Source organism: Talpa occidentalis, unplaced genomic scaffold (assembly GCF_014898055.3).
Source record: "Talpa occidentalis isolate TD23 unplaced genomic scaffold, MPIMG_talOcc4v2.1 talOcc4.9, whole genome shotgun sequence".
Classification (NCBI taxonomy): domain Eukaryota; kingdom Metazoa; phylum Chordata; class Mammalia; order Eulipotyphla; family Talpidae; genus Talpa; species Talpa occidentalis.
Window position 1 is genome coordinate 2452042 of NW_023605305.1, and position 27088 is coordinate 2479129.

Here is a 27088-nt window from a genome sequence, read left to right on the forward strand (position 1 = left end):
TGGAACCAGGAAGAGGCCGCCTCGCCACTCCGGGGAAGTCCACCAGCCGCTGGTTGTCATAGGAACCTCATTTTGTAAATAATTGCAGAGGAGAAGAAGTAAATCTGCAAGCCTCCCGCCTCCCGGCCAGGAGATCAAAAAGTCACAGGGCACGGGAGAGCTCTGAGATGGCATCAGAAAAGGCAAAGGCCCATCCGGTTCTCTCGGGGCCCCAGCCTGGACCCCCACCAGACTGCAGAGCCGCTGCATCGGGGGTAGGAGGTCACAGTGAGAGATCCTGCTGGAACAAGGCCCAGCGTCCCGCTCCAAGGAGCTGGCATCAGCAACTGCACCCCAAACCCCACCGCCCCTAAAGTTTTCTGGGGGGGGGGTGAGCCACTGGAGGGGGGGGTGAGGGGTAGCAGCTCCCCTAGCCTTATCTCTCCTCCAGCTGAGAGCCCATGGGTTGCCTCCCAGACACCTCTCTCCCAGGGAGGGCTTCTGCTCCCCCTGGGGTTAGAAAGAAAGTCAAGCATCGGAGTGACCAAGATCCAGCGTCACGGCCCCTTTGAGGACCCTGGTGAGGGAGCAGGGGTGTCGTTCCTGTGGCTGCACCCCAGGCCACCCCACACAGCCAGGAGTGCTCCCCACAGGCAAGGTGGTGGCCACAGGGATGATGAGCTGCCTGCTTGCGCCCGGGGCTCCTGGGCCAGCGTCCACCTCGTCTGCAGGCCGAGTCTCGAAGGCTCCCCTGTCAGGTCCCCCGACCCCGCGGCTCCAAAGACCCTGCCAAGGCCGAGGGCTCCCGCCTCCTCCCTGAAATGTCCGTTGTCCGTTATCACCAAAGTGCAAGGCCCACTGCCCACAGGTCCTCTACTTCTATGCAAAGGAGAGAAAATCCCAGACCGACCAACACCACAAACCCCAGGTTCCCCAGGGAGCCGGGAGCCGCCCCAGCCGGATCGGGGCTGCAGGGAGGAATGGCAAGGTTGCCCCCACCCCACCCCCCAACCTGGGGCACTGGGTGCCTGGAGCCCCAGGAAGGTCTAAAGGGGTCAGGACCGGCGGTCTGCACCCAAAGAAGCTGCTGGGGAACCAAGTCAGGGTTGGGCCTGGGCCCTGCTGCTCCCAGAGAGCCTTCTCCAACGGGCCCTGGTCAGGACAGGTGCTGTCCCTTGGGACCTTGGCTGCCCACCACCCCACCCCTTCATCTCAAGTGGAAAGGGCCCCCATCTGCAGTCGCCCCAGGACCACTCCCCCAGGGAGAGCAGGCCCCTCGCCCTATCCCACCCCTCCCCCACCTGGGACCCTCAGGTCCAGGGGCTCAGGACCGCGGAGCGTCTGGCCTGCCCCTTCCTCCTGCCCTCCTCGACCCCGTCCCTCTTCTTGCACCCAGAGAAATAGGCCAAGTCAGGCCAAAGTACGCACTCACCTTCAGGCCTAAGAACAAGCCATGGCTGCCCACTCCGGCCGGCGGCCAGTGGCTCAGTTCTCACCTCCCGGGTGCACAAGGCCAGGGGCCCCTGGCACCTCTGCCTCCCACTCCTCACAGCTCCCCACTCACCCCTTGACCGACTCTGCAGGACAGGCCCTGCCTGCACACCGGGTCAGGACGGGCAGGGCCAGGCCCCGCCGGAGCAGGAGCACGGTCGGGCCCCTCAGGCTCCCAGCCACTGTGGCAGGGCCTGGAGGGGTCGGGGCTGGCGCGGTGCCCTGTGGACTTGGCCTTCCCTGCCGGCCGGCGCTGCCACCTCCCTGGGCAACCCCGACTTCTCTGCCCACAGTGATGGGAAACCAGCCTGGAAACCAGACCCATCCCCACACAGGCGCCCAGCAGGCCTCCGCAGTGTCCTGGTGACAGGCACAGTCCTGGGTGGTGACGGGAGTGTCTTTTGTACTAATGAGGCGAGTCATGGAGGTTAGCAGGTGGGGGCTGGTCCCCGGAATGGCTTAACCCAGGCCAGAGACTTCCCAGCCCTACCCTCCACTTCCCAGAAGGAAAGAGAGGCAGAGGAAGAGTTAATGATCTATCAGGCCGACATGATGCGGCCTCCATAAAACCCCAAAGGACAGGGTCTGGGGAGCTTCCAGGCCAGGGACATGCGGCTGGAGTGGAGTGGACACCGGGGCGTGGCGCGCGGCACCCCGCCCACACCCCACCCTGGGCCTGTGTCCTCCGCACATCCTCTAGCGACGAGCTGGCAAACCCGCATCTCCTGAGCTCCGTGGGCCTGGAGCCCATCAGCCCAGGCCAGGAGGGTGGCCTCCGCCCCGCCGGGGTGTGCGCACAGGGCAGGCTGGACCGGCCTGCAGGGGAACTGGGCTCTGGCACCACCTGCAGGTGGGTGGTGTCAGAACTGGGGTAGGTGGGACACGAGCGACTGCTGCGGGGAGCAGCCCCCACCCCAGATCTGGGTTCCAGGACAGAAGTGGAGGGACTTGAGAGTCAGCACAGGAGACACCGGAGAGAAACAAAGTGGGGAGAACGAGGTTTTCCTACACCCCAGGAGGAAACTGAGCTTCCCCAACGTACGGCACATCACCCATCCCGGAGAAAGAGCACCCCCAGTGCGCCCCACGGCTCCACACACCACCTGTGCTCATGGCCCTTCAAATCCCTCGCGGCACTGGAGACGGCGGGCGTGACCTGGTCAGGTGCTAACTCCCACGGGTGAGGAGAGCAGGGAGGGGGGAGCTCGCCCCGGGCAGGAAGGGCGCACCCTGGGGGCACCCTGCCACACGCCGCCGCCCCTCCCAGCCAAGCCCGGGTGCGGGCAGTGGGCTAACGGGACTCACGCAAGTCACCCCACCGGGTCCCTTCAGGTCCCAGGCGGTGGGGAAGCAGCTCCCGCGGAGCCCACCCACCAGGGAAAATGTTCTAAGCGGAAAATTGGCCAACGCGGGCCCAGAGGTTACGTCACAAACGACGTCAAGACACAGGCCGAGAAAGGCGGGGCGCGCGGAGCCCCGCAATGAGAGTCCTGATCGCTGGAGGAGAGCTGTGACCCAGGCGCGAGGCGGGCCTGGAGGAGGGCGTCCCCGGGGCTGCTGCAGGGCCGCGTCCTCGGGGTCCAGGAGCACCCACCAAATGACACGTATGAGGACCCAGACACGCAGGCGCCGCCTGGACCAACAGAATCAAGATGGTTTTTTAAGTTAGAAGAAAAGCAACGAAACGGGGCGTGTGCAGAAAGGGCACAGCAAAGCGATGTCCGTCACACGGTCGTGTGCTGCGGGGCGGGCCGGGCGGGCCTCTGGTTATGCTGCTCCGGCCTCTCCAGCCCCCGGGAGAGAACAAGGGCCCGTCTGTCTAAACAGGAGAAAGGTACAAAGGACACTCCAGCACAGGGCCAGGCGGGGGCAGGCCCATGCCCGGAGGGTGCCTGGGCGAGCGCAACCGCGACGCCCAAGCGACTAAGCTGAAGGCACACAGGCAGCCAGAGGGCCTGGACCCCCCACCTACCGGGGCGCAGCCACGAGGGCACGGGCACCCTAACAGACAGGTGGCCACGTCTCAGCAGTCAAACCTCCATCTGCCATGTCACCCACCCAATGGGGAGCCGAGGGCTCACCCCTGGGTGCAGTCACCCCAAGAGCGCAGAGCGACGCACACAGTGGGGCTAGCAGCAGCTCGGTACAGGGGGTGGCAGCCACCCTGGGGGTCATGGAGGACACGCGGGTGGGGGGCCGAGGAGAGAATGGTGTGTGACCTCGTTTCCACACCAGTCTAGAAAACACAAACTAGTCTGCAGTGACAAAAATAGCGGGTGCCATGGGGCTCTGGGGGTCAGCCCCTGAAATCAGCAGGGCAGAGGGCACTCTCCCCACTCTCAGCAACGGCCATCACCCAAGAGCGAGGACACAGGACACAGGACGCAGCCGGCCTGGCCCTGGGAAGAGGCCGCATCCCCAAGCAAACTGCCAGCAAACTGCTGTCTCTGGCAGATCCCTCATTTCCAAGAAAGACAGACTTCCAGGCTTATGCGAAAACTCCCAGTTCCCAACAGATAAGGCCCCGATGGGTGAGTGCCAATGGCCCTCTCTGCCTGCCGTCCTCGAAGCACGGACCCCACCACGTAGCTCTGCCCCCACCCAAGTTCGCTGTCACAGAAATCCTGGCGATGGCCACGGGCCTCCGAGGCCCAGCAGGTGGCAGCTGTCCCAGAGCTGCCGGGGGCCACTCGGGGGCTGAGGCCTCATCTCAGTTCGTCATTAAACTCACTTCATTTTGTCTCCAATCAGTGTTAGCCGACCCCCCGGAGTCGTCAGGGAAGCGCAGGTTAGAAGGACATCGAGGACGCGCCACACCTGGCCCACGGGCCCAGACCAGGGGCCAAGGACGGGGAGGGGCCAAGGCCCGCTCTGGGGCCCACTCTGAAGACCGAAGGTAGTTCCTACAAAACGAAACGGCTTCCACAATGACTTCCACTCAAGCACATCAAAATAAATGTGAAAAATCAGTAGGTGCACGGGAGCCCGGAAGAGCAAAATCAAGTCAGAATATTATTGCTCTGTGACCGCCAGAGCCTGGGCGCTTGGCTCAGCACACCGGGTCCTCGGAGAGCCTCAGGGCCTTTACTAGGCAACAGGATGGGGCCACCTGCCCCTGAAGGAGGCACAGGCTCTCCGTGACACCCCACAGCTTCCGGGCCGCTCAGCGCATGGCTGCTCTCCCCACTCCAGACACACCCGTCCCAAGCCCAGGTCGTCACCTGAGCTTCTGGGCCGAAGACTGATGACAGAGGATGCTAAAGGATACAGACCAACAGCAGATGGACAGGACATACGGGCCGAGTGGGATGGGAAGGGAGCCAGGTGCTCCCCCAAGTCTCCACGGGCTCACCAACCTGGAAGCGCTCTAAACCCCACCTTTGGGAGTGTTTATGCGGCTTCAATACATGGTGTGGTTGGGTCAGTCGCTGGCCAGAGAAGATCCACTTACCGCCCACCCCCCCCAGCACCCTGCCCCTCCTGGCGGGGGAAGGGAGGGGGCTGAGAGCTCCAGCCTCTAATCACGGGCTGAGCTGGGCATCCCTGGCCACAAGGTCCCTCCTCAGGTGTGGCCCAAGTGTCAGCTCATTCACAGAAACGCAGGTGTGGCCCAAAGGGGTGTGTCACAAATACTAGCACACCTTTATCGCTCTCCTTGTTCCAGGGCAGGGAGAGGGGCATCCCAGAGCCTGCAAACCTGCCTGCTCTAAATAGGTTCTGCCACCCGCCGCATCAACACAAAACATGTGAGACTTTAATGAAAAGGAACTTTAATACAATTAGGAAACAACACGGGAAAGACAAAGGATATAGTCTTCAAATCAAACACCCAACTTACCCGTCCCCCTGTGAGTAAAATCCACCCAAACGAGGTTGGCCCAGAGCAAGGCCCGAAAGCTGCCACACGTCTAAAGCACCTTCCAGTGGGGACCCAGAGAAAAGGATCAGAAACAACCAGACAAGTCTGGGAGGAAAAGAGCAAAATCAAGATAAAAGCTGCCATGGTCACCTCCCCACGGGTCTCACCCACATCTGTGTCACCCCGTCCACGACCAAAAGGCAAACAGTTTCTTCACGTGCCTCTCGGTTCCATGCGCCTCCTCCAGGGCTCCTTCTGGCTCCATCCTGCTCCTTCCTTCCTCAGTCTCCTCTGCAGCTTCTTCTCTCCCTGCCCAGCTCCACCCTCCCTTGAGTGGGGCAGGGAACCTGGAACCTCCCCCTTTCCTGGGGACCCCCCTGTTACATCCTCACCAAGTAAATCTCAGGGGTGGGGACTCCGGCTCCTCCCGGAAGTGTGGATGAAGAACAAATACAGATTTTTTCTAAATCACTGTATCACAAAGCCACAGCAGAGAGAACAGCACAGAAACACTTACAGGGCCTCCCTGCTGGCCTAGGGGTTGCGTCGCAGCACTATTCCTGCGACCTGAGTTCAATCCCCGGTCAGGGAGGTGGCCCACACGAAGCAGCAGACCTCTCCTATCTCCCCACTGCTCCCCTCAGCAGTGTATTTCAGTCTGCCTGTTCTGCCCCCCACTGTCTCACAGAGTGAGGGAATCCTCTCACCCCCGTGCCTCTGGCCTGCACCCCAGCTCTTCTGCACACACAAAAAGTAGATAAGTAGAATGTTTAAAAGAGAAACCCAAACAAAACCTGGCTCCTCCTGATCAGCAGCGAGGTTCGCGTTTCCCCTGCTAAGTGCCCAGAGCTAGTGAGGGGATATTTAGCCTGCCCAGCAGAGACTAGAACTGAAAGCGCAGTGGCTTGGGGACTTGCAGCAGGTGGGGAGGGACGTGCCCTGCGGGACCAGAAACCACACCTTCCCAGGCCCCAGCATTTTCCAGCCCCTGTTTCTCGGGGGACAGCAAAGCACACATACCCTGCACTTCTCCAGGCCCACAGACCGCCCTTCGGCTCGGCACCACAGGGGCTCTTCCAGACCCGGGACTGGGCCCCTGGCCGCGTGCCCAGTGAGACCCACGCCTCTGCTGTCTGTGATACTGGGCAAGCTCGGAGAAGTAACTGGGGGTCCAGCGTCACCCCTTAGACTTTGAACCCACCCAATCATGAGCCAAAAGCAAGCAACAGGCCACTCTGGGCAGCAGGCAGCTGTCTCCACGGCCCGCCAGCCGCCGCAGCAGCATGAGTCCCGGGTCAGGGCAGGGAAGCTTGGTCAGGACGCTCAGCTTCCACACACACTACGAGGGAGGGGAAATGAGGTTTGCAAGAGCAGTTCTTTCTCCCGGATGGCTGAGCTCCCAGGATGCAGCTACTCTGAGTCTGGACTAAAATTCTGACTTGCCGGTTATCTCTGATGCGCTCACATCAGATGTGCTGCCAGGCCCCCGGCCAGCTCCGGGGCCCGACGGCTCTCAGCTCGCCTGGTTGTAAGCTCGCCAGATGGCCTGCTGCCAACCTGAGCCCTGGGCCCCCGGCCAGGAGGGTGTGGGCTGCCTGGCAGGGTCCTCGCCAGGCCTCCAACAGGAAAGGTGCACACAGGAGGCTGGAGGCCGAGACAGCCAGGACCAGCCACCTGCATGGGACAGGCCAAAGTCAGGGAATAATGGGGGCAGGGGGAAGGGGTCGGCAAAGCGGGCTGGCTCGGATTCAGGGAGAGCCAGTGGGAACCAGGAGGCTGAAGGAAATGACGGGTGGGAGGGGTGCTCCGGGCCGGCAAGGCGGGGCTTTCATTGTTTTCAGACTTTGTGTTTCCGGCCTAAAACCAGAGTTGAAAGAAGCCTTGGGTGAAGGTCAGGAGGTTTGTGGCTTCAGCCTGTGACTGTGACCAGCAGGCAGGCCTCTCAGAACCTCTTTCCCTGTCAACCGCAGGGGTGTGTCCACGCCTCAGAGCGGTGCAGGACCCTACCTCCCACGGAGTATGAGGGCGGCCTCAAAATACATCAAAGCTTCAAGTGTCAGGGCTGAAACTGGACAGCTCTTCAGAGAAAAGGGGTCAAGCTGTGTGACCTTGGGTTCGGCAGTGCTTTTTAAAGCACAAGCAGCCAAAAAAAAGGGTAAAACGGACTGCATTAAATTTACAGACTTGGGCCTCCCCGGTGGAGCAGGGGTTAAGCACAGCACTATGAAGCTGTCCGCAGCCTCTGCAGCAGAAGGTCCATCCCTGGCCAGGGAGCTGACCCACATGGCGCAGCAGACCTCTCCTGTCTCGCCCGCTGCTCCCCTCAGCAGTGTGTTTCAGTCAGTCTGCCTGTTCTGCTCCCCACTCCATCTCTGGTGAATCTTCTCACCCCCTGCACCTCTGGCCAGTAACCCAGCTCTTGTGTACATAAATAAATCTTTAAAAAACAAATGGAAGACAAGCCACTGAGTGGAATTAAGTCTTTGCAAGTCTCTATCTGAGAGGGACCTGTATCTAGACTCTAGCAGCAGCTCTTACAGCTCAGTAGTAAAAAGGTAAATGAGCTAATGAAATACAGAAGCATGGAGTAGTGAGGCTCCGAAGATGGACAGCGGGCTAGCGAGCGGCACCTCCCCTCCTGGGGGGCAATCAAAACCGGGAAGAGAAGCCCCTTCACACCGGCATCAAGAGAAAAGGAAAAAGCAGCTTTCTCACAGGCCCTCTCACAGGCCCGGCGAGCTGCTCCCAGCCCTGGGCTGCAGCCTGACCACAGACGCCAACAGCGTGGTGCCAGGCTTTGAGCAAAGAAAGCTTTATTGCAAGATCACCTGGCAAGGAGACAGACAGAAAACTTCAAACCTGCCTCCCTGGCCTGAGGCAGACAGGTGTGGTATCGGTGGAGGCCGACTGGAGGGAGGAGAACAGCAATGAGGGAGGCTTTGACTTGGCGAAGGTTGACCGCCCAGTCCCAGGCCAGCCCAGCAACCCCGCGAGCAGCGTGTAGCGCTGTTCCCTGCGCGTCCCCCGCCAGCCTTGAGGGGAGCAGGCAGCCAGGCCTCGGGCCGCCCCCACCAAAACAAGCCTCCAAGGAAGTCAGGTAAGTTTGGTGTAGTCTAGGAAACTGAGGTGAAACGGACCCTGATTTTGCAGCCACCTGTGAAAAATCTGCCGATTCCCCAAAAGGTGAAACAGAATTCTACACACGACCAGCAATTCCGCTTTCACTCACACTGTAACAGGGTGGTCCCCAGGAAAGGGGGAGGTTCCCTGCCCCACCCAAGGGGGGGTGGAGCTGAGCAGGAAGAGGAGAAGCAGCAGAAGAGACTGAGGAAGGAGCAGGATGGAGCCAGAAGGAGACCTGGAGGAGGCGCGTGGAGCCTAGAGACACGTGAAGAAACTGCGCTTGTCTTTTGGTCGTGGACGGGGTGACACAGATATGGGTGAGACCCGTGGGGAGGTGACCATGGCAGCTTTTATCTTGATGTTGATTTTGCTCTTTTCCTTCCGGGCTTGTCTGGTTGTTTCTGACCCTTTTCTGTGGGTCCCCACTGGAAGATGCTTTAGACTTGTGGCAGGCTTTGGGGCCTTGCTCTGGGCCAATCCCATATGGATGGAGTTTTACCCACGAGGGGACGGGTCACTTTGGGTGCTTCATTTAGAAACTAGACTCTTGGCCTTTCCTGTATTGTTTCCTAGTTTTATTAAAGTTCCTTCCCATTAAAGTCTCCTATGTTTTGTGTTGATGCGGCGGATGGCAGAACCCATGTAGAATAGGCAGGTTTGCGGGGTTTGGGCTGCCCCTCTCCCTGCCCTATAACAACACCACCTGATGCCCAATGTGTGCACTTTCCCTCCACACCTACCCACTCTGGGCGCCTGCGGCCCTGACAGCCGGGGGTCAGCGCCCACCACTGCGGGCTCGGTCCCACCTGAGACGCGGTCACCAGCCCTGGGCCACTGGCACCTTTGCTGGGCCAGCCGTCCGTCTGTGGGGTTCGCAGGGCCCCCGTTAGAGCAGATGGGCTAGGTGTGGGCACAGAGATCCCAGGGCCTCTCCAGGCTCGGGTGCCTGGCCTCACCACCACGAGGTCAGCCGCGGAGCTGAAGGAGGCAAGCCCCAGCCCACTCAGGCCCGAAGCCACCAGGCCCCATCCCTACTGGCCACCCCGTGAGCATACAAAAGACTCTCTATCACTGGGTTTCAGGAGCTCAGTGCCAGGAAACAAAAGGCCGTCTATCACAGAAGTTTCCACAGCTTCAGGAGCGGAGCTGAACCCAGAGACAAGCCTAAGGGGGTGTTTCTTAACTGTGCCCATGAAAAACGCGCCCACACACCACCTACCCGCATGAGCTCTGGCAGTGGCACTGGGGGGCCCACCCAGCGCCCCCGGGAGGAACAGAGGAAACATGCTGGGGACTCTGAGGACCCACCAAGCCCTGGAGCCCCCACTGAGCGAGGCGTCTCCTACCAGGAGCCCCTTTGTTTGAAAGGTGCAGAACAGGAAATTTATAAAGAAAACAGATAAGTGTTTGCCTTGGGGGTGGGGGGAGCAACAGCTCAAGAGTACAGGGCTCCCTGAGGGGCCTAGACGGTCTTGTTTGGCTGCCTATTCAACTGCCAAGTTGCACACTCAGTGGACGCATCACGCGGCTGTGAACAGTATTTCAATAAGCTAGAACAGGGGGCGTGGACAGAGGCACACGCAACTAAGTTCCCGCCACACAGCAGCACAGCACACAGCTGGGGTCTGCCAGCCTCGGGCGGGGGTCACCTGAGGACGGCTCCCTCTGGCAAAATGAAGCCAGGTGACCCCAGGGAGAGCGGATACACCCCCTGGCACCTGAGTGTAAGGAGGCAGCCATCAGCACGGCTGCAGGCTCAGAGAGGCCTTGATGGCAAGCCCTCAGAGGGACCCAGGGCTCCCTCGCCATGGAGGCCCCCTCGCCCTGGAGGCCCCCTCCTCCAACAAGGTAAAGGGGGGAGGCAGGCCAGGTCTCCACTGAGGATGCACACAGGTGGGCATGCCCAATCCAATGGACCCAGCACTCCAAAAGCCTCATCACACCTACCCCCAGTACCCACCCACGACCCACTCCAAGCGACTCCCAATAAGCCTGGGTCAGGGTCAGAGCTCCTGGACGGCCGCCATGGCTGCCAAACACACTGGACACCGAGGGTGCAGATGGTGTGGCCGAGGCAGAGAGTATCCCTGTCATCCTACCTTGTGCTGAGACAGGGACACGATGACAGCAAGTCAGGCCTGGCCCCCCCAGTCTGGCTGGATGCCCAGCCTCTCTTGCCAGGCCCCAGATACTCCAGGGCAGCGACAGGCCTCCTAGAAGCCGCTGGCTGGCCCGGCCGCAGGCGGAGTGCCCAGGCGAGCAGCTTCATGGCTCGGTGACCACAGTGACCTGCCAGGTGGTTTCCAGATTCAAGCTGCTGCTGGGCTGAGCCCTCCCTCCCCTCTCCAGGAATGCAGCAGCAGATCTCAGGCCCCCATGGCTCCACCTAGGTGGCTCTCCTCCCACCTGCCCCCAGCTGCCTGACAGTTGGGCTTCTAGAGGCGCTCCCAGGATGCTTCAGGGGAAAGCCTGTGAAGCAAGAATTCATGACTCAGGCCTGCCACGTAAGCAATTAAGAGGGAAGGCAGGAAGAGCCTTCCAGGCCCAGGAGCAAGTGGGCGGGGCCCCTGCGCAGCACTGCAGGATGCCAGCTCCCTCCTGGAAGCCTCCTAGGGACCACCCTAGGCCTGGCAGGCTGGAAGGGCCTGGGAGCAGCGGGTGGCGGGAGCACAGCCAACTAGCAAAGAGGTGCCGGGAAAGCAGACAGGGCAGGTGCAGGAAGAAGCCACCGCACAGGGCAAAGGTTCCTGGCCTGACTTCAGAGGGGAAGCTCAGGCACAGGGAGAGCTGAGCACAGGAAAATGCGGACCCGTGGGCCCTACCCGCAAGGACGCCACGCAGTGGGCCTGGGGCAAGGGTGCAGAAGTGGCTTCTCTTTTTACTCATTGCTGTGGGAAACACAAGAGTAGAAGGAAGCAGGCCTTGAATCTCCAAGTGCCCACCTATCAGCTCTGAACCCTCCCCTGGGGTTCCTCTGCTCCCCCCACCCCACCCCCCAGCTCCAAATGAATTTGAAACAAGTCCCAGTCATCCCAGCCTGGCATCCTTCGGAGCACAGCATCCCCTCTAAAAGAGAAAGATTCAGTTTAAAAACAGAACCAGGGCCTCCCCGGTGGCGCAGCGGTTGAGCGCTGGGTTGCGAAACTGCGCGCGGCCTCTGCAGCGCCGGTTCGATCCCCGGCTGCTCCCCGGCCACCGGAGGAGGGTCCCACATGGCGCGCAGACCTCTCCTGCCGCCCGCTGCTCCCCTCAGCAGTGTCCTTCGGTCCTTCTGCCTGCTCTGCTCCCCGCTCTGGCTCTGGTGAATTCTCTCACCCTCCCGCGCTTCTGACTGTACCCAGTGCTTGTATAAACAAAAACAAACAAACAAACAAACCAGCAAACAAATAAATAAAGCATGCCTCTATTAAAAAAAAAAAGAGTAATAATAAAAACAGAACCACAGGGCCTCCCTGTGGTGCAGGAGTTAAGTCTCAGCACTACGAAGCTCTCAGTAGCCACTGCAGCATGAGTTCAATCCCCGGCCAGGGAAACAACCCACATAGCACAGCAGACCTCTTCTGCCTCTCCCGCTGCTCCCTTTGTAACAGGGGGGTCCCCAGGAAAGGGGGAGTTTCCAGGTTTCCTGTCCCATCCAAGGGAGGGTGGCACTGAGCAAGGAGAGGAGAAGCTGCAGAGGAGACTGGCAAGGAAGGAAGCAGGATGGAGCCAGAAAGGGCCCTGGAGGAGGCACGTGGAGCAGGGACATGTGAAGAAGCTGTGTTTGCCTTTTGGTCATGGACTGGGTGGCACAGATGTGGGTGAGACCCGTGGGGAGGTGACAATGGCAGCTTTTATCTTGATTTTGCTCTTTTCCTCCCAGACTTGTCTGGTTGTTTCTGATCCTTTTCTCTGGGTCCCCACTGAAAGGTGCTTAAGACTTGTGGCAGCTTTCAGGCCTTGCTCTGGGCAATCCCGTTTGGGTGGGCTTTTACCCACGAGGGGACAGGTAACTTGGGGTGTGTGATTTACATCTCCCTTTTTTTTTTTTAACCGGGGTACAGGCCAGATGCACGGGGGGTGAGAGGATTCACCAGAGACAGAGCGGGGAGCAGAACAGGCAGACTGACCGAAATACACTGCTGAGGGGAGCAGCGGGGAGACAGGAGAGGTCTGCTCCGCCATGTGGGTTGCTCCGCGGCCAGTGGGGATCAAACCGGCACTGCAGAGGCTGCGGACAACTTCACAGTGTTGCGCTCAACTGCTTGCGCCACCAGGGAGGCCCGGGGTGCTTGATTTAGAAACTATATTCTTTGCCTTTCCTGTATTGTTGTTTCCTAATTGTATTAAAGTTCCTTTTCATTAAAGTCTCATATGTTTTGTGTTGATGTGGCGGATGGCAGAACCTATTTAGAGCAGGCAGGTTTGCAGGCTCTGGGGTGCCCCTCTCCCTGCCCTGGAACACCCTCAGCAGTGTATTTCAGTAGATCTGCCTGCTCTGCTCTCCACTGTCTCTAGTGAATCCTCTCATACCCCCCCTACACACCTCTGGCCTGTGCCCCAGTTCTTGTATGCATAAATAAATACATCTTTTGAAAAAACAACTAGAGATTCCATACCAACTATCAAGAAACTTGTCTACTTCCTTCAGGTATCTCACAAATGTTTTAAAATCTGTGTTTTGTTAATTTTCTACTGAAGTGTAATTTGCATGCAGAAAATCTACTTATTCGAGGCCTCCCCTGGTGGTGCAGTGGTTGAGCACTGGGCTGCGAAGCTGCCTGCAGCCTCTGCAGCACCAGTTCGATCCCCGGCCGCTGGCAAGGGTCCCACATGGCGCGCAGACCTCCCCTGCCGCCCGCTGCTCCCCTCAGCAGAGTCCTTCGGTCCTTCTGCCTGCTCTGCTCCCCGCTCTGGCTCTGGTGAATCCTCTCACCCTCCCGTGCTTCTGACTGTACCCAGTGCTTGTATAAATAAATAAATAAATAAATAAATCTTATAAAAAAAAAAAAAAAAGAAAGGAAATCTGCCTATTCAACAAGGTTCCTCAGTTGCCGGGATGTAGGTAGTCCACGCGTGGGGGGCTAGGTCACTCTGCTCCCAGCACACCTCTGGGCAGGGAAGGAAGGAAGCAGAGGCAGCCAGGTGGTCACCCCTTGCACCCCACCTGGAAAAGCCACACGCCCAGGAGAGCCACTTCTGGTGCCACTGTTAGGGGGAAAGGATGTCCTAAGCTAATTCCATGCAGGCTTTGTGGACCCCACCCCCACCCCAGACCAAAGCCATCAGGACACTGGAAATGACAAATCCCATCATCACCAAAGGGAGGGTTGCTGGGACCTGAGGGCGGAGTTAAGCTGCTCGGGTTGGTATAAAACCAGACACGTGGGCCTTGGGGCTCTCTCTTGGCCTCAAGGCGCTTGGCTCTCGGCCAGGTCTCAGCGTGCCATGGGGATTCCAGGTGGGTGGGTTGGGTAGGACACATTTAAGACTTTATCTCCCTCTTTTCTCCCTGAGTTGTACATTTCCTCATTTCCCCTTCTCTTGAAAATAAATCTTTTATGAACCTTTTATGTGCACCTGCAGTGGAATATTGATAAGTCCCTTTGAAGCGCGCGGGTGAGGACCCACAGTCCGGCAACCTGGTGAGGACCCACAGTCCGGCAACCTGTTTTATATCGGGGCTGCCCTGTAACACCACTGCAACGGGGAGCCGAGGCAGCCCGGCTCAGGTGCTCTGCATCCTCACCCAGCACCCACATCTTGGTGATTGTGCAGGATTTTATGCCCCCAGGGTGCCAGTCTGCCTGTACATCAGTCTACCTTTTCACTAAAAACCTGGGGCAAAGTCCCAAGGAGAAAAAATCCAACCTCGTGACATCCTCCACCTCACACCGGTCCCACACACCTGCACTGGCGGGGTGGAGGGGACCGCCCAACCTCTGTAAACTTCCTGGGAGCTTGGCCTCCCAAGACAGGCCAGCAGGGGCAGACCGGCCGCCGACCTGCCTATAGCCAAGGACTCCGAGGCTGTCTGCCAGCTGGGCCACATCCAGACAAGGCGCACCGCCACTCCCGGGTGCTGAGGAGGGCACAGTCGTCCCAAAAGCTGCCTGTGGGAAACCCTTCCCCACTCCCCACCCAGGCCTGCCTGGGATTCCGCCCTTAAACGCCCCCTACCCAGCACTGCTCCAGCGGGCGCCCAGCCCGCCAGCCCCGCCACATCACATTTCCATTTCAATACACCGGCATGAATACAATTAATGCAGAGCAGCAGGCGGCGAGCGGACCAGCACTGACCCCTCACCAGCGCCCACCCCACCCCTCGGCACCCAGTTCCAAGGCCAAGCTGCAGCGTCGGGCCCCCAGCAACCTGTTACCTCACCACTGAGCAGGAAGCTAAGCTTGGGGCGCAGTGGAAGGCCACAGCTGAGGCCCTTGGCACCCCGGGCAGGGAATCGCCACCAGCTGCCTTCAGCTCCCAGAGCCAGTCACGGTCCAAGGCTGACCTTGGCCCAGTCATCCCAGCGCCCCAGGGCAATGGGGCTTCAAAGTGCCTCCGACCCTGGCGTCCTGCACTAGTCCATTTGAGACTTTAAAAGCGGTCCCGGGGACCCATCCAGGAAGGAGGCGACAGCGCCCCACAGTGGCCTGCTGTGCTTAGGTAACCGGATGCCCGGGGAGCTCTCCTTTCTGCGTGCTGTGCCAGGGGTTTCCACTGGCAGCCTGGGGCCGGCACCATTTCACCTCCAGTTCACAGATGAGGAGGCGGTGGCCTGCGAGGGTAGGAGGTGCCAGGGCCACGCCTGCCAGGGGGAGGACGGTGATTCTAACCCAGCGCCTCGGCCACCCGAGCCCCACCTGGGGACATACACCGCCGTTTACTGACAACGTGCTAGCCCCTCCGCCAAGCACTAACTCACTTTCTTTTATTTCTTCTTTTTAATATTTATTTATTTATGCATACAAGAACAAGAAGTGGGGTATAGGCCAGAGGTGCGGGTGTGGTGAGAGGACTCACCAGAGACAGAGCGGGGAGCGGAACAAGCAGACTGACTGAAATCCACTGCTGAGGGGAGCAGCGGGCGGGCGAGACAGGAGAGGTCTGCTGTGCCATGTGGGTTGCTCCCTGGGGTTGAGGGATTGAACTCTGCACATAGCTTCACGGTGCTGTGCTTAACCCCTCGCACCACCACGGAGGCCCTCACTTTCTTTTCAACAGAGGGTAGCCCATGTGAAAATGGAGGGCCCGCAAGGAGAAGAGGCAGGCCTGGACTGCAGGGCGGGCTCCAGGCCCCGGCCTCCCCAGGGCGTGAAGTCCCAGCCCTGGAAGAGCTCCCTCCGCACCACGACCATGTGACCACTCTCACTGGTTTAGGCTTTGGTTGTGAACACCCTAAGGTGGAGACTGAATTTTCCAGGTTGGAGTCCCTCCCTCAAGGTGGTGCTTTTCCTCGGAGGCATCCAGTGAGACTCACGTTCACAGGCTTGGCGTCTAGGCCAGGAGGCTCCTCTTTCAACATGGGGGGTCAGTTCAGATGTCCTTAAAGGGCTCGCCAACCAGTGTCCGGAGCCATCACACAGCCCTTCCCCCATGCCCTTGGCAGACCTGCTAGACACCTGAGGCTCACCCTGGCCAGGCATCCTGCCCACGCATCCCACGCCAGGGTGGCCACTAAGACACAAAAAGCAACTGTGAATGCACAAGAGGCAGCCGAGGATGCTCACAGCAGAAAACAGAGCAAACACAGACACTTGTGTTTGCACATTAGTGTCCGGAGCGAGCCAAAAACCTGTGAGCTGTTAGAAGCTGGTTTTAAACAAAAGACAAGACGTAGCCATGGACTATTCATCTTCCTGATGGAGTAAATGAAGGCCCAGCCTTCCCAGCATAGGCCACAGCCAGCATTTGGGAGAGCCGTGGAAAGAAAGGGTCTAGGAGCGGCCCCTGGGCTCTCCTGGCTGATGACCTGACAGAAGCCCCGCGAGACCCTCTCCTCTGGCCGAGCTGGAGGGGGTGGCCGCCCCCCTCCCCAGAAAGCTGGGCAAAGCGTGAGATGAGATGCTCAAGCCCTCTGCACAGGACGAAGCCCAAGGTCACCCGGCCCTAAGGAAGGCTGGTCCAAGGTTCTGATTCCAGGCCCATCTGTCTCCAGAAGCAGGTACTTCTATTATTCCTGCTCGCGGAGCCTGGAGCCGCTGGGGCCAAGACAGCGGCAGAGGCAACACCAGAGGCTGGACCAAGGCCCCCCCAAAGATTTCCTCTCCCTAGAAACTGACCTTGAGGACCTCCACGGGGCCAGAAGACGGGGTGGGGCTCGGGCTGCCCAGCGCTGCAGCACTCGGTGCATGCCGAGCCCCCCACCTTCCGGGGGGAAGTCAGCACCCAGGTTGGGGGGTCCAGCCTGGCTTGGACCCGAGCTCAGAGGATGCCCAAGCTCCCAGCGGAGGAGCCCGCCCCCCAACAGGGCGGCGCGGGCTCGGGGTGCGCGTCTGCGCGCCGGCGGCCCCCGGGCCTGTGCGGCCTCCCGGCGGCTCCCCTCCCCAGAGCTGGGGCGCCAGGCGGGGGCTCCGCCGGGGCCAGGCGGGGTCACCTTGACGCGAGCCTCCCCGCGCGGCGAAGCCGGGGCCCGGCCGCCCCTCAGCGCCCCGCGGGCGGCGGCGGCGGGCGGGCGGCCTCCTCGGGCCGCGGGCGCGCGGCGGCGCCTCCTCAGCGGCGGCCGTTAGGGGAAGGGGCCCGAGCGCGCCCGGCCCGGGGCCCGGCAGGGGGCGGCGGCCGCGGGCGCGGGCGCGGGACCGCCGGGGGGGGGGGGCGGGCGGGCGCGGGGCGCGGGCCCCCCGTGCTGGCGCGGGCCCCCGAGGCCGCCTAGGCCGCCCCCCGCCGCCCCGCGCGCCCCGGGCCGGCCGAGCGCGGAGGCCGCGGCGCGTCTCACCGGCAGATCTGGATGGCCGACGGCGTCTCGGCGGCGGGGGCCGACATGCTGGCGCGGGCGGCGGGCGGGCGGCGCGCAGGTGTCTGGCAGGCCCGGCGCGGAATGAATGAGCCCGGGCGGCGCCATGGGGGGGCCGCGGGGCGGGGCCGCGGGGCGGGGCCTGCGCGCCCGCAGCGAATGGAACAGCGCCGCCCGGCCGGCCCCGCCCCCGCCCCCCCCGCGCCCGAGGCCCGCCCCGGCCCGAGGCCCCGCCCCGGCCCCGCCCGCCCCTCGGGCGTGGGGTCCGGGCCGCGGCCAGAGCCGCCGCGGGGCGCCGCTTCCAGAAGGTTCGGCGGCCGTTGGGCGGCGCCGGCGCTGGGGGGGCGGGGGCCGTGCCCCCGGCGCGCGCTGGGCGGCTGCGGGGGGAGGCGCGCGTTTGTGGGGGATGCGGAGGCCGCCGCCCGCCCCGCGCCCGGCCTCGCCGGCAGAGCCCGTCACGCGGCCCCGCGGCTCCTGCGCGCGCGTCCCCGGGCCCGCGCCCGTCTACACCGCGCCCGTCTACACCGCGGCCGTCCACGCCGCGCCCGTCCACGCCGCGCCCGTTGCGGGCCGCGGGGGCGGGGTGCAGCCCGGCTGGGACGTCAGGGGCCCCCGCACCCGCCCCGGCCCCAGCGCTCCAGGGAGAGCAAAGCGAGTTGCAGCGAGCTTTTGCCTCCACGTGAGATTTGGCTTTTTCCAGATTTTTTACAATAAGTGTAAATTGCTTTTATGATCCGATTTTTTAAAATAAAGCCGGGAGAGCGCGGGCTCTCTAAATGCAATTCCAGCAGCCAGTCCGTTTCCACCGCACTAAATAACCCGGACACCTGCTGCGGCAGGCCCTGGAGGCCCCCCTGGCGCCCCACTGGCGCCCCCCTCAAGTCCCGGAACGCTGAAATGTTCACCTTCCAGCATGAACTAAGGCAATGCACACACCACTGCTCCGAGCCTGTTTAAGCACCACCCCTTTCCAGTGCGGGGGGGGGGGGGGTCCCCAAGTGGAGGGATTTCTTAGGAGGGGACCCAGGAGGTAGAGCCAGCTTTCCAGGGCAGGGAAGTCCTTTACCTGTTAAAAGGTGGGTAATTAGGGCCTCCCTGGCGGCACAGGGGTTACAGACACAGCGCTCTCAAGCTATTGCCAGCCACTGCAACACCAGTTCGATCCCTGATCCCCAGATGGCCAGGGAGCTACCCACACGGCACAGCAGACCTCTCCTGTCTCCCCACTGCTCCCTTCAGCAGTGGATTTCAGTGGCTCCTCCTGTTCTGCTCCCCACTCTGTCTCTGCTGAATCCTCTCACTCCCCGGCACCTCTGGCCTGTACCCCGGCTCTTGCATGCATAAATAAATCTAAAAAAAAAAGAAAAAGAAAAAGTGGGTAAATACGGGAGGATTAAACGAGGCACAGAAAAAACGAGGGCCTTTCTTGCTGTCTGTTCTCATCTTGCCCACTCAAACATTCTGTCTGGCACAGCCAGGAGTAAGGATCGACGTGGCCCGGCCCTGTTTGTGTAGGGCATGAGCTTTGGAGACATTTCATTCTTCGAAAGCCTCAAAATCTGATTGGGAGACCCAAAAATTCTGCCGTGATAGCAGGGGGCGCTAGAGAAATGCCTGGGCTGGAGGATGCCTGAGCGGCTTAGGGTTAAGCAGTTTGCTCTCACCCAGTAGAGGACAAAAAAGTCTTCCCTGTCCCTTTGGGAACCTTTGACCTGAAACAGGATCTGTCCATCCCGATGGACACCTGCCCAAGTGGGAGAGGGAGGAACCCCAGGAGATAACAGAGCGGCTGGGGTAGGGGCGGGTGACCCGTGTCCTGGATTCTGTGGAGAAGGAGGCTGCTTCACATCAGCCATGGGAGGAGACTTGTTTATGACCACGTTGCCCTATTTTCAGGGACAGCCTGGGGAGCCCAGTCCACAGAAACTTTCTGAACTGTTTTGCTGCCTTGCAGCCAACTGCCACTGAAGTCTCCCCTGCTGGCCTCGACCTCCTCATCCGAGGTCTCGCCTGCTACCCACGGGAGCTCCTGGGCCATTTCTAGCTCTCTCTTTCAGCAAAGGGCTGAAAAGAGCCCGTCCTATCTAGATCCTCATCCACTTCCCTTCCGTTCTCTTCTGACCCGATCCATCCTGGCCTTTGTCTCTACTGCTCCGTTTATCAAGGTCACTAATTCCTTCCCAGTTGCTAAATCCAATAATCTGATATCAGAAGTCATCTTACTCCACCTTTCCCAGCACTGAGCAGTGAACTCTTCTTGCAAGGCTTGCTCCGCGCCTTCCAACTCCCTGGGCCTGCTCTGCAGGTTCGCACCTCTTCTTCCCCCCTGCTCAGAACTCACCCCCCGCACCTTTGGCCTACATCTCAGTTCTTCTATGCAAAAATACATTTATGCTTACAAGAACTGGCATACAGGCCAGAGGTGCGGGGGTGAGAGGACTCATTGGAGACAGAGTGGGGAGCAGAACAGGCAGATCCACTGAAACACACTGCTGAGGGGAGCAGTGGGGAGACAGGAGAGGTCTGCTGTGCCATGTGGGTAGCTCCCTGGCCAGGGATCTAGCTGGTGCTGTAGTGGCTGCTGATAGCTTCATAGTGCTGGGACTTAACCCCTGCGCCATCAGGGAGGCTCCCTTCATGTCTCTAATGCCTGAGAGGTGGATGGCGCAGGCAGGCCACCAACCCAGTCTGTGCTGAATTTCTTCACCACAACGGAATCGTGAAGTGGTGAGGACAGAACAGATAAGGGCTGAGCCACATCCCCCAGGCATTCTAAAATATTAACTATTCAGATATTCAACTCCATTAACCACACTGAATATCACTTTTCAAACAGATGTGGTTCTTGTGTACGCTTCAATTTGTAACCCAGCTGTAAAAGAGAAGGGCCTCCTGAACCTGGGGGGACAGAACCCCCGCTTACCTGACCCCCCCCACCAGGGGCCTTGGGGAGGTGGAGGCCAGCTAACTCTCCAGAGGTACATCCCCATCAAGGCGCTGGGAGGTGGATGCAGAGCAGAACTCTCACTGCCTGTGCCTTCAGGGCTGAGCCTCCAGTGAAGGGCCCTTCCCCAGCCCGGTGTGCCAGCTCCCCGGCTCTGTGGGTGGGGTGTGCCTGCTGTAGCTATTTTGGAAAATGATCTGAATTTACCTTAAAAATCTAAAAATGGCAGGTGTCCCTGGGGTCTAGGGGTGGAGTCTCAGGCTATTACCGCAAAGGCCTGGGTTCGATCCCTGGCCAGGGAGCTGACCCACAGGGTGCAGCAGACCTCTCCTGACTCGTCCACTGCTCCCCTCAGCAGAGGATTTCAGTGGATCCGCCTGTTCTGCTCCCCACTCTCACCCCCCACACCTCTGCTGTATACCCCAGCTCTTGTGTGCATAAATAAATAAATCTTTTTTTTTTTTTTTAATAGAGGCATGTTTATTTATTTATTTATTTGTTTGTTTGTTTTTGTTTACACATGCACTGGGCACAGTCAGAAGCACGGGAGGGTGAGAGAATTCACCAGAGCCAGAGCAGGGAGCAGAGCAGGCAGAAGGACCGAAGTACACTGCTGAGGGGAGCAGCGGGTGGCAGGAGAGGTCTGCACGCCATGTGGGACCCTCCTCCGGTGGCCGGGGAGCAGCCGGGGATCGAACCAGCGCCGTAGAGGCCGCGGGCAGGTTCGCAACCCAGCGCTCAACCGCTGCGCCACCGGGGAGGCCCCAATAAATAAATCTTTTAAAAACAATCTAAAAATGGAACTACCGTACAGCCCACCAGTCCCCCTCTGGGGCCTCTAGCCACTGACCATGAAACTATCAACTCAAAAACGTACACCCTCTCTAATGCTTACGCAGCACTATCATAGCTGGGTCATGGCTGCAAGCTAAGTGGGGGCGCCTGAGTGCCCACTTACGCAGCCCGCGAGGCCGCCTGCCCACCCACGTGACCCCAGCCAGCCAGAGGCGAGGGCGGAGGGCAGCCATTTTCTGCCAAGCCGAGAGTTCCAGAGCATGATGTGCTGTGAGCAAGTCAGCATGACAACGGCGAGCCCTGGGCATGAACCCGGCAGACGACTGCACAGAATAAAACACTGACGGGAACGGGCAGGCGTTTATAATGCCACGAGGGCTCAGAGGGGAAGAGGTTTAAGGAACGGTCCTGGGGGGGAATTAAATTAAACCAGAAAAAAGGAAAGCTAACCCGACGAAAGCACGAGGCTCCAAGACATCACACAATGTACAATGAGGAACAACAGCAGAGAAACCAACATCTCACGTTGGCCGGGGAGCAGGAGGCCTGGAGGCCGTAGACAGGAGGTGCGCTGGGGAGAGGCGGCGGGGCAGGGCTGGGGGCACCGGCCGCAGCCCCGCCTCGCCCTTGCCTCTGTGGCCTCACAGCAGCTCCCGCCCGCCCGGCCCCGGCCCTTCCAGTGGGCAGTCGGAGGGGAGGCGAGTGGACTCGGGGGCACAGGGGTGTACCCCACACAGGGACAGGGCAGCAGCAGCTTATGGACTCGCTCCTGAAGCCAAGTGGCGTCCTGGGGGCTCGGAGGGTTTGCCTGTTGGGATGCTGGCCATGGGGGGTGGCGGGGGACAGGGAGAGTCCAGCTAGATGGGGCTGAGATTCACGCCCTGGCCTCCTGGTGCCCGGCTCGGGTCAGCTGGGCACAGGGGACACAGCTTGTCTCTTTCCTTCGATGCCAAGTCTTTTTTTTTTTGCATACAAGATCGGGGTGTAGGCCAGAGGTGCGGGGTGGGGGGGGGTGAGAGGATTCCTCAGAGACAGAGTGGGGAGCAGGACACAACTCTGGCCTGTACCCCAGCTCTTGCGTGCATAAGTAAATCTTAAAAATAAAAACAAGTATTTAGGAATCACCCCTGGCTCTAAGTAGGTCAAATGTGCATCTAGAGGAACAGCCACGCCCGTGCTGAGCACTGCGGGGAGTGGGGGGTCCTCCTGGCGCCCTGCAAACGTAGGAAACAGGCCAGAGGGACGCGCCCAGGGCTGGGGCATGCGTGCCGGGCTGGAGGGTGCCGTGCGCTCGCCTCGTCTGCAGCGGGGTCTGCCTAGACCCCAAATCACGCACAGCGTGGACCCCGCGTCCGCGGTGAGCACCCTGAAACCAGGAGGACGCGGCCCGGGCAGCGCAAGGCGCCCTCCCTGGCCCGAGCCGCCTCAGGCACCCCCAGCACCCCCCCTCCCCAGCCCCCGCCCCGCCCCCGCGAGCCGGGGAAATGCTGTTGCCCACACACACCACGTCGGTGGGCGAAAGCCTCTGCGCGCCACGGGCCTCGCTGGCTGGAGCCGCCGGAGCAGTCGCTCGCCCCTGCTGGAAGAGCCCCAGAGGGCGGAGGCAGCCTGGGGGGCTGCCCCCGAGAGAGGGCCGCTGTCTCCCCGGCTCCTGCCCCCCGCGCAGAGGTGCTCACCCCAGAGAAGCAGGGCGGCTCCGGCGGGGCGTGCAGGCAGGCGTCCAGCAGCCTCAGGACGGCGTTCTGGGCCCGGCAGTGCTGGACGTGCACTGCACAGCCTCACACATGCCAGGCTGGACGGGAGGGTCTAGATGTCCACTGTCCGGTCACGGGCACATCCAGGTGAGGCAAGTCCCCACAACCCCCCGGCCCCAGGCACACGGGGGGGCCTACAGTGCTCCGGGGCGCAGGGACCCACACACACAACCATCCACACACACACAGTCCCTCCTGCAGAGGAGGGAGCGGCTCCAAAGCCAGACAGAGGGGGCAGCTGCACAGGAGAAAAGGACATCCCAGAAGAAACTGGAGAAACAAAAATTGTATGACCTTGGAATAAACTCAGCATAAAATAAATGCAAACTAAATTTATTTTATTTATTTGCATAGAAGAGCTGGGGTGTAGGCCAGAGATGGGGGGGGGTGAGAGGATCCACCAGCAACAGAGTGGGGAGCAGAACAGGCGGATCCACTGAAACCCACTGCTGAGGGGAGCAGCAGGGAGACAGGAGAGGTCTGCTGTGCCCTGTGGGCAGCTCCCTGGCCGGGGATCAAACTCAGGCCACAGCGGTGACAGCCTGAGACTCAACCCCTAAGCCACCAGGGAATTAAGTTCAAAAGAAAGTTTTGACCTGCCGGGTTAGAAAAGCCCGCGCCCAGGCTGCCTCCCTGGCCCTGACATGACAGCCCTGGCGAAACAACAGGAAGTCGAGGGAGAAAGGGGTAGGGGGGTGACTGGGGAGCTGGGACTCCTTTCAGGAAAGGAGCAAAGTAGGAGCACCCCATGACCAAAGGCCTCTCTTGGCTGGGATCTTTGCATCCTGAGGGGTTCCTGTTCCAGCTCTGGCACCTTATCATTTTGGAAATGAAATCTCTAACATAGGCAGACAGAGCATATTGGGTCGTCAAAGTGAGGATTCGAACCCCGAGAGCCGTCCAGCTGTCTGCCGTGGAGAGCTGTTCCACCACACTCAAGAGCTGGGATTTAGTTCATACAGATGGGAACAATGAGTCATGGGCCCTAAGAACAGCTTTGTCAGGACGATCTAAATTGTCCTGAACTGAAGATGCACTGATGCTGGAGGAAGGCCCTGCAGGGTTTGATTTTTACTCCTGTTAAAGACTGCCCTGTGGACAAGGAAAGGCGGGGTACCCTTGTTAAGTCCAGGTTATCTGGCTCATGGGTCAGCCATGGGTGTGAAAACACTGGTTTTCCCTCAGGCAACAGATTCCTGCACACAGGATGGAGCCTGTGAAGATGACTCTTCTACCTACTGGGGGACACTATTTTTTTTTTAAAAAAAGATTTATTTGTTTATGCATACAAGAGCTGGGGTGCAGGCCAGAGGTGCAGGGAGAGGATTCACCAGAGACCGAGTGGGGGGCAGAACAGGCAGATCCACTGAGATCCACTGCTGAGGGGAGCAGCGGGGAGACAGGAGAGGCCTGCTGCGCCGTGTGAGTAGCTCCCTGGCCAGGGATCAAACTCAGGCCACAGTGGTGACAGCACTGAGACTCAATCCCTGGGCCACCAGGGAGGCCCTTTTAAATTCTTTTGATCTTGCAAAACTGAAATTCTGTCACAATTACACACTGACGCCCACCCCTACCCCCCACCCATCCCTGGACCCACTCTTCTCGAGGTGGGGTCTTTGCCGGAGCGTGTCCACCCGTGTCCCAGTGTTATAGAGCAGCCCCGATATTGAGCGGGTTCCTGGCTGTGGGGCCTCACCCGCGCGCTTGAAAGGGACTTATGAATACCCCACTACAGACACACACAAAAGGTTCATAAAAGGTTTATTCACAAGGGAAAAGGAAAGAAGGAAAATGGACAACTCAGGGAGAAAATAGGGAAATAAAGTCTTTCATGCGTCCTACCCGATCCGCCGACCTGGAAACCCAAAGTCACTCTCCGAGCTGGCCGGACGCTGCGAGCTGGCGGAGAGCCAAAATGGGGGACCCCTCCAAAGCCCACGTGTCTGGCTTTATACCACCCTGGCTGCTGAACCCCACTCTCAGGTCCCAGCCACCTTCCCTTGGGTGGGGATGGGATGTGGAGTTCCCAGTGTCTTTGGCTTTGGCCTGGGGTCGGGGGGAGTCCACAGAGCCTGTGTGGAATTAGCTTTAGGCCAGCCTTTTCCCCCAACACCAGGAGTGCGGTATAAAGCGTTGACTGAGACCCGGGGAGTCAGAGCCCTTGGAGTCAGGACCTGGAAATGTGCATTTTATTAGCTTCCCAGACAGGTGTGAGGGGAAACACGCCCTAAGTGGTGCAAGAGTCTGTGAACGAGAGACCGAGGCACAGCCTGTACCGGCGCGACGTGAATGGAGAGCAGTTCGCTGTCACGCGGCCGAGCCCAGCCCTTTCTGGGCACAGGTGAATTTACCGTGAGTCCCACCAGGTTGGAGCCCGGCCCGGCTGGCCAGCAAGGACACAGCAGCGGGCGCCCGGGACCTGGGGAGAGCAGGGCCGCCCCAGGAGGCATTTCTGAGGAAGTGGGTCTGTGATGTTGTTGTCAATTACGTAAAGAGAAACCGAAAGTGTAAGCTGGCTCTGCCAGGACCTGCCTTTTCATTCCGCACAGGCGCTCATTTTCATACTTAATTAAAGACTCACGATCTCGAGGTCCCGTCCTCCAACGCCGTCCCCGCAAAACCCACAAACTCAGACTTGCCTCTGATCGGAGGTCCAGGTGGCTCTTTGTTCCTTAAGAACTTGGCCCTGTGCGCCCAGAGCTTGCACCCTCGGCAGCTGGGCGTGGGCCACCCTCCTGCATGCCACCAGCCGCCACCCTTGTCAGCCTGAGCCCCCACCCTGCCCAGGCAGGAAGCCCCCCGCACCCCCGCCCCAGCGCTGGGGCTCCCACCAGCGTCAGGGCGCTGCTCTCTGCTGCCCCCGCATGGATCTTGGGTGACAGGACACCGCGTCTGAGGGCGCCCAGGGCTTTTCTCATGCTCCTGAAACCTTGCAAAGTTTTATTACAGCTGCTTGAAGCACCTGGGGGCTTTACCAGGGCCTCTAACGCCGAGTGAAACTCGCTGCACACTGGGAACCCCCCCGGGGTGGCTGCCTTCTCCCCTGCATCGCACGCCCAGGCAGCTCTCTCTGCAGGCGTCGCTTGGCCCGGCCAGGACATGAGCACCCACAGCGCCTGGGAGGCCCAGAGGCAGCCAGGGGAGCGCTGCTGGCTGGGGGAGCCCCTGGGAAGGCATTAGCCACCTGGCGTGCATTAGCAGAAAGGTGGCGGGTTGATGTGGCCACACACGATGGAGCAAGCGCCCCTGTCCAGAGAGGTCACCCCAAAGCTTGGAGGGGACGGTAGCAAAGGGCTGCTGGTGTTTCCAGCTGTTCCAGGGAGGCTGTCCAGTCCCCCTTGTTCCATTCGTCAGTGGCTGGTTCCCGGCACCAGGCTTCACAGGGGTTTACCGCGGAGTCCGCCCCCGGCCCGTGGACACGGACTTGACTTCTCCGAAAGAACCACGCGGGGAGAAGTGGCCGGCCCGGGCCTCCGGGGAAGCCTGCATCTCTGCAGAGACCTGCTCGCAGGCAGCTCCACTCCAGCTGTCCGGTCACGCGAGCACTTCACCTACGGCTTTACGAGAGCCCGGGGGCCTGTTCTCCACCGAGTGTGCCAGACAGACGCATCTGGTCACGGGGACATCACAAGACCCGGCCGCTGGCCCGCTGTGGGCCTTGTTCAGGCTCAGCAAATGCCTCTGAGTAAGGCCACCTCCTTCCCATGCAGAAAAAGTGCACGCTGCCCAGTGCTCGCCCTGGGCCACCAGGCAGGGCTCGGGGGATCCCGGGAGCAGAGGAGGGTGCTGGCATCCCTGTGCCACACGTCCCATCCCACTAGGCAACCCTCACGCCAGCTCTCCCCAGGCAGCGGGCTGCAGGCCCAGATCCCACGGGGCTGCGCCCGTGAGTCGCTGCCTGTCCGGCTCCCTCCCTGATGGCCGCCTTAGAAAGTGGCTGGGGTCAGGTCAACCAGAGCCAGAGCTGGGGACCCAGGTGGGGTTCAGACTCAAGAAGGGGCAGGTGTGAGGAGAGGAGGGGGCCTCTGTGCCCAGTGCCGGTCAGCTGTGAGTTGAAATCTGTGTCAAAAGTTCTTAATCTCTGGGGGCCTCCCTGGTGGCACAAGGGGTTAAGACGCCTCTGCAGCATAAGTTCGATCCCCCACCAGGGAGCTACCCACACGGCGCAGCAGACCTCGCCTGTCTCCCTGCTGCTCCCCCAGCAGCGGATTTC

At 60.4% G+C, this 27088-nt stretch overlaps 1 protein-coding gene across 1 annotated transcript in view; it reads right to left on the reverse strand.

Annotated features, from left to right (window-relative positions):
* The window catches only part of ACOT7 (acyl-CoA thioesterase 7), a 67211-nt gene extending 49721 nt beyond the window's left edge, over positions 1-17490 (reverse strand). The window contains 2 exon segments of the mRNA XM_037499313.1: positions 17365-17430; positions 17432-17490. Coding sequence (XP_037355210.1) covers positions 17365-17430; positions 17432-17490 — 125 coding nt within the window.
* Between the last annotated feature and the right edge of the window lie 9598 nt (positions 17491-27088).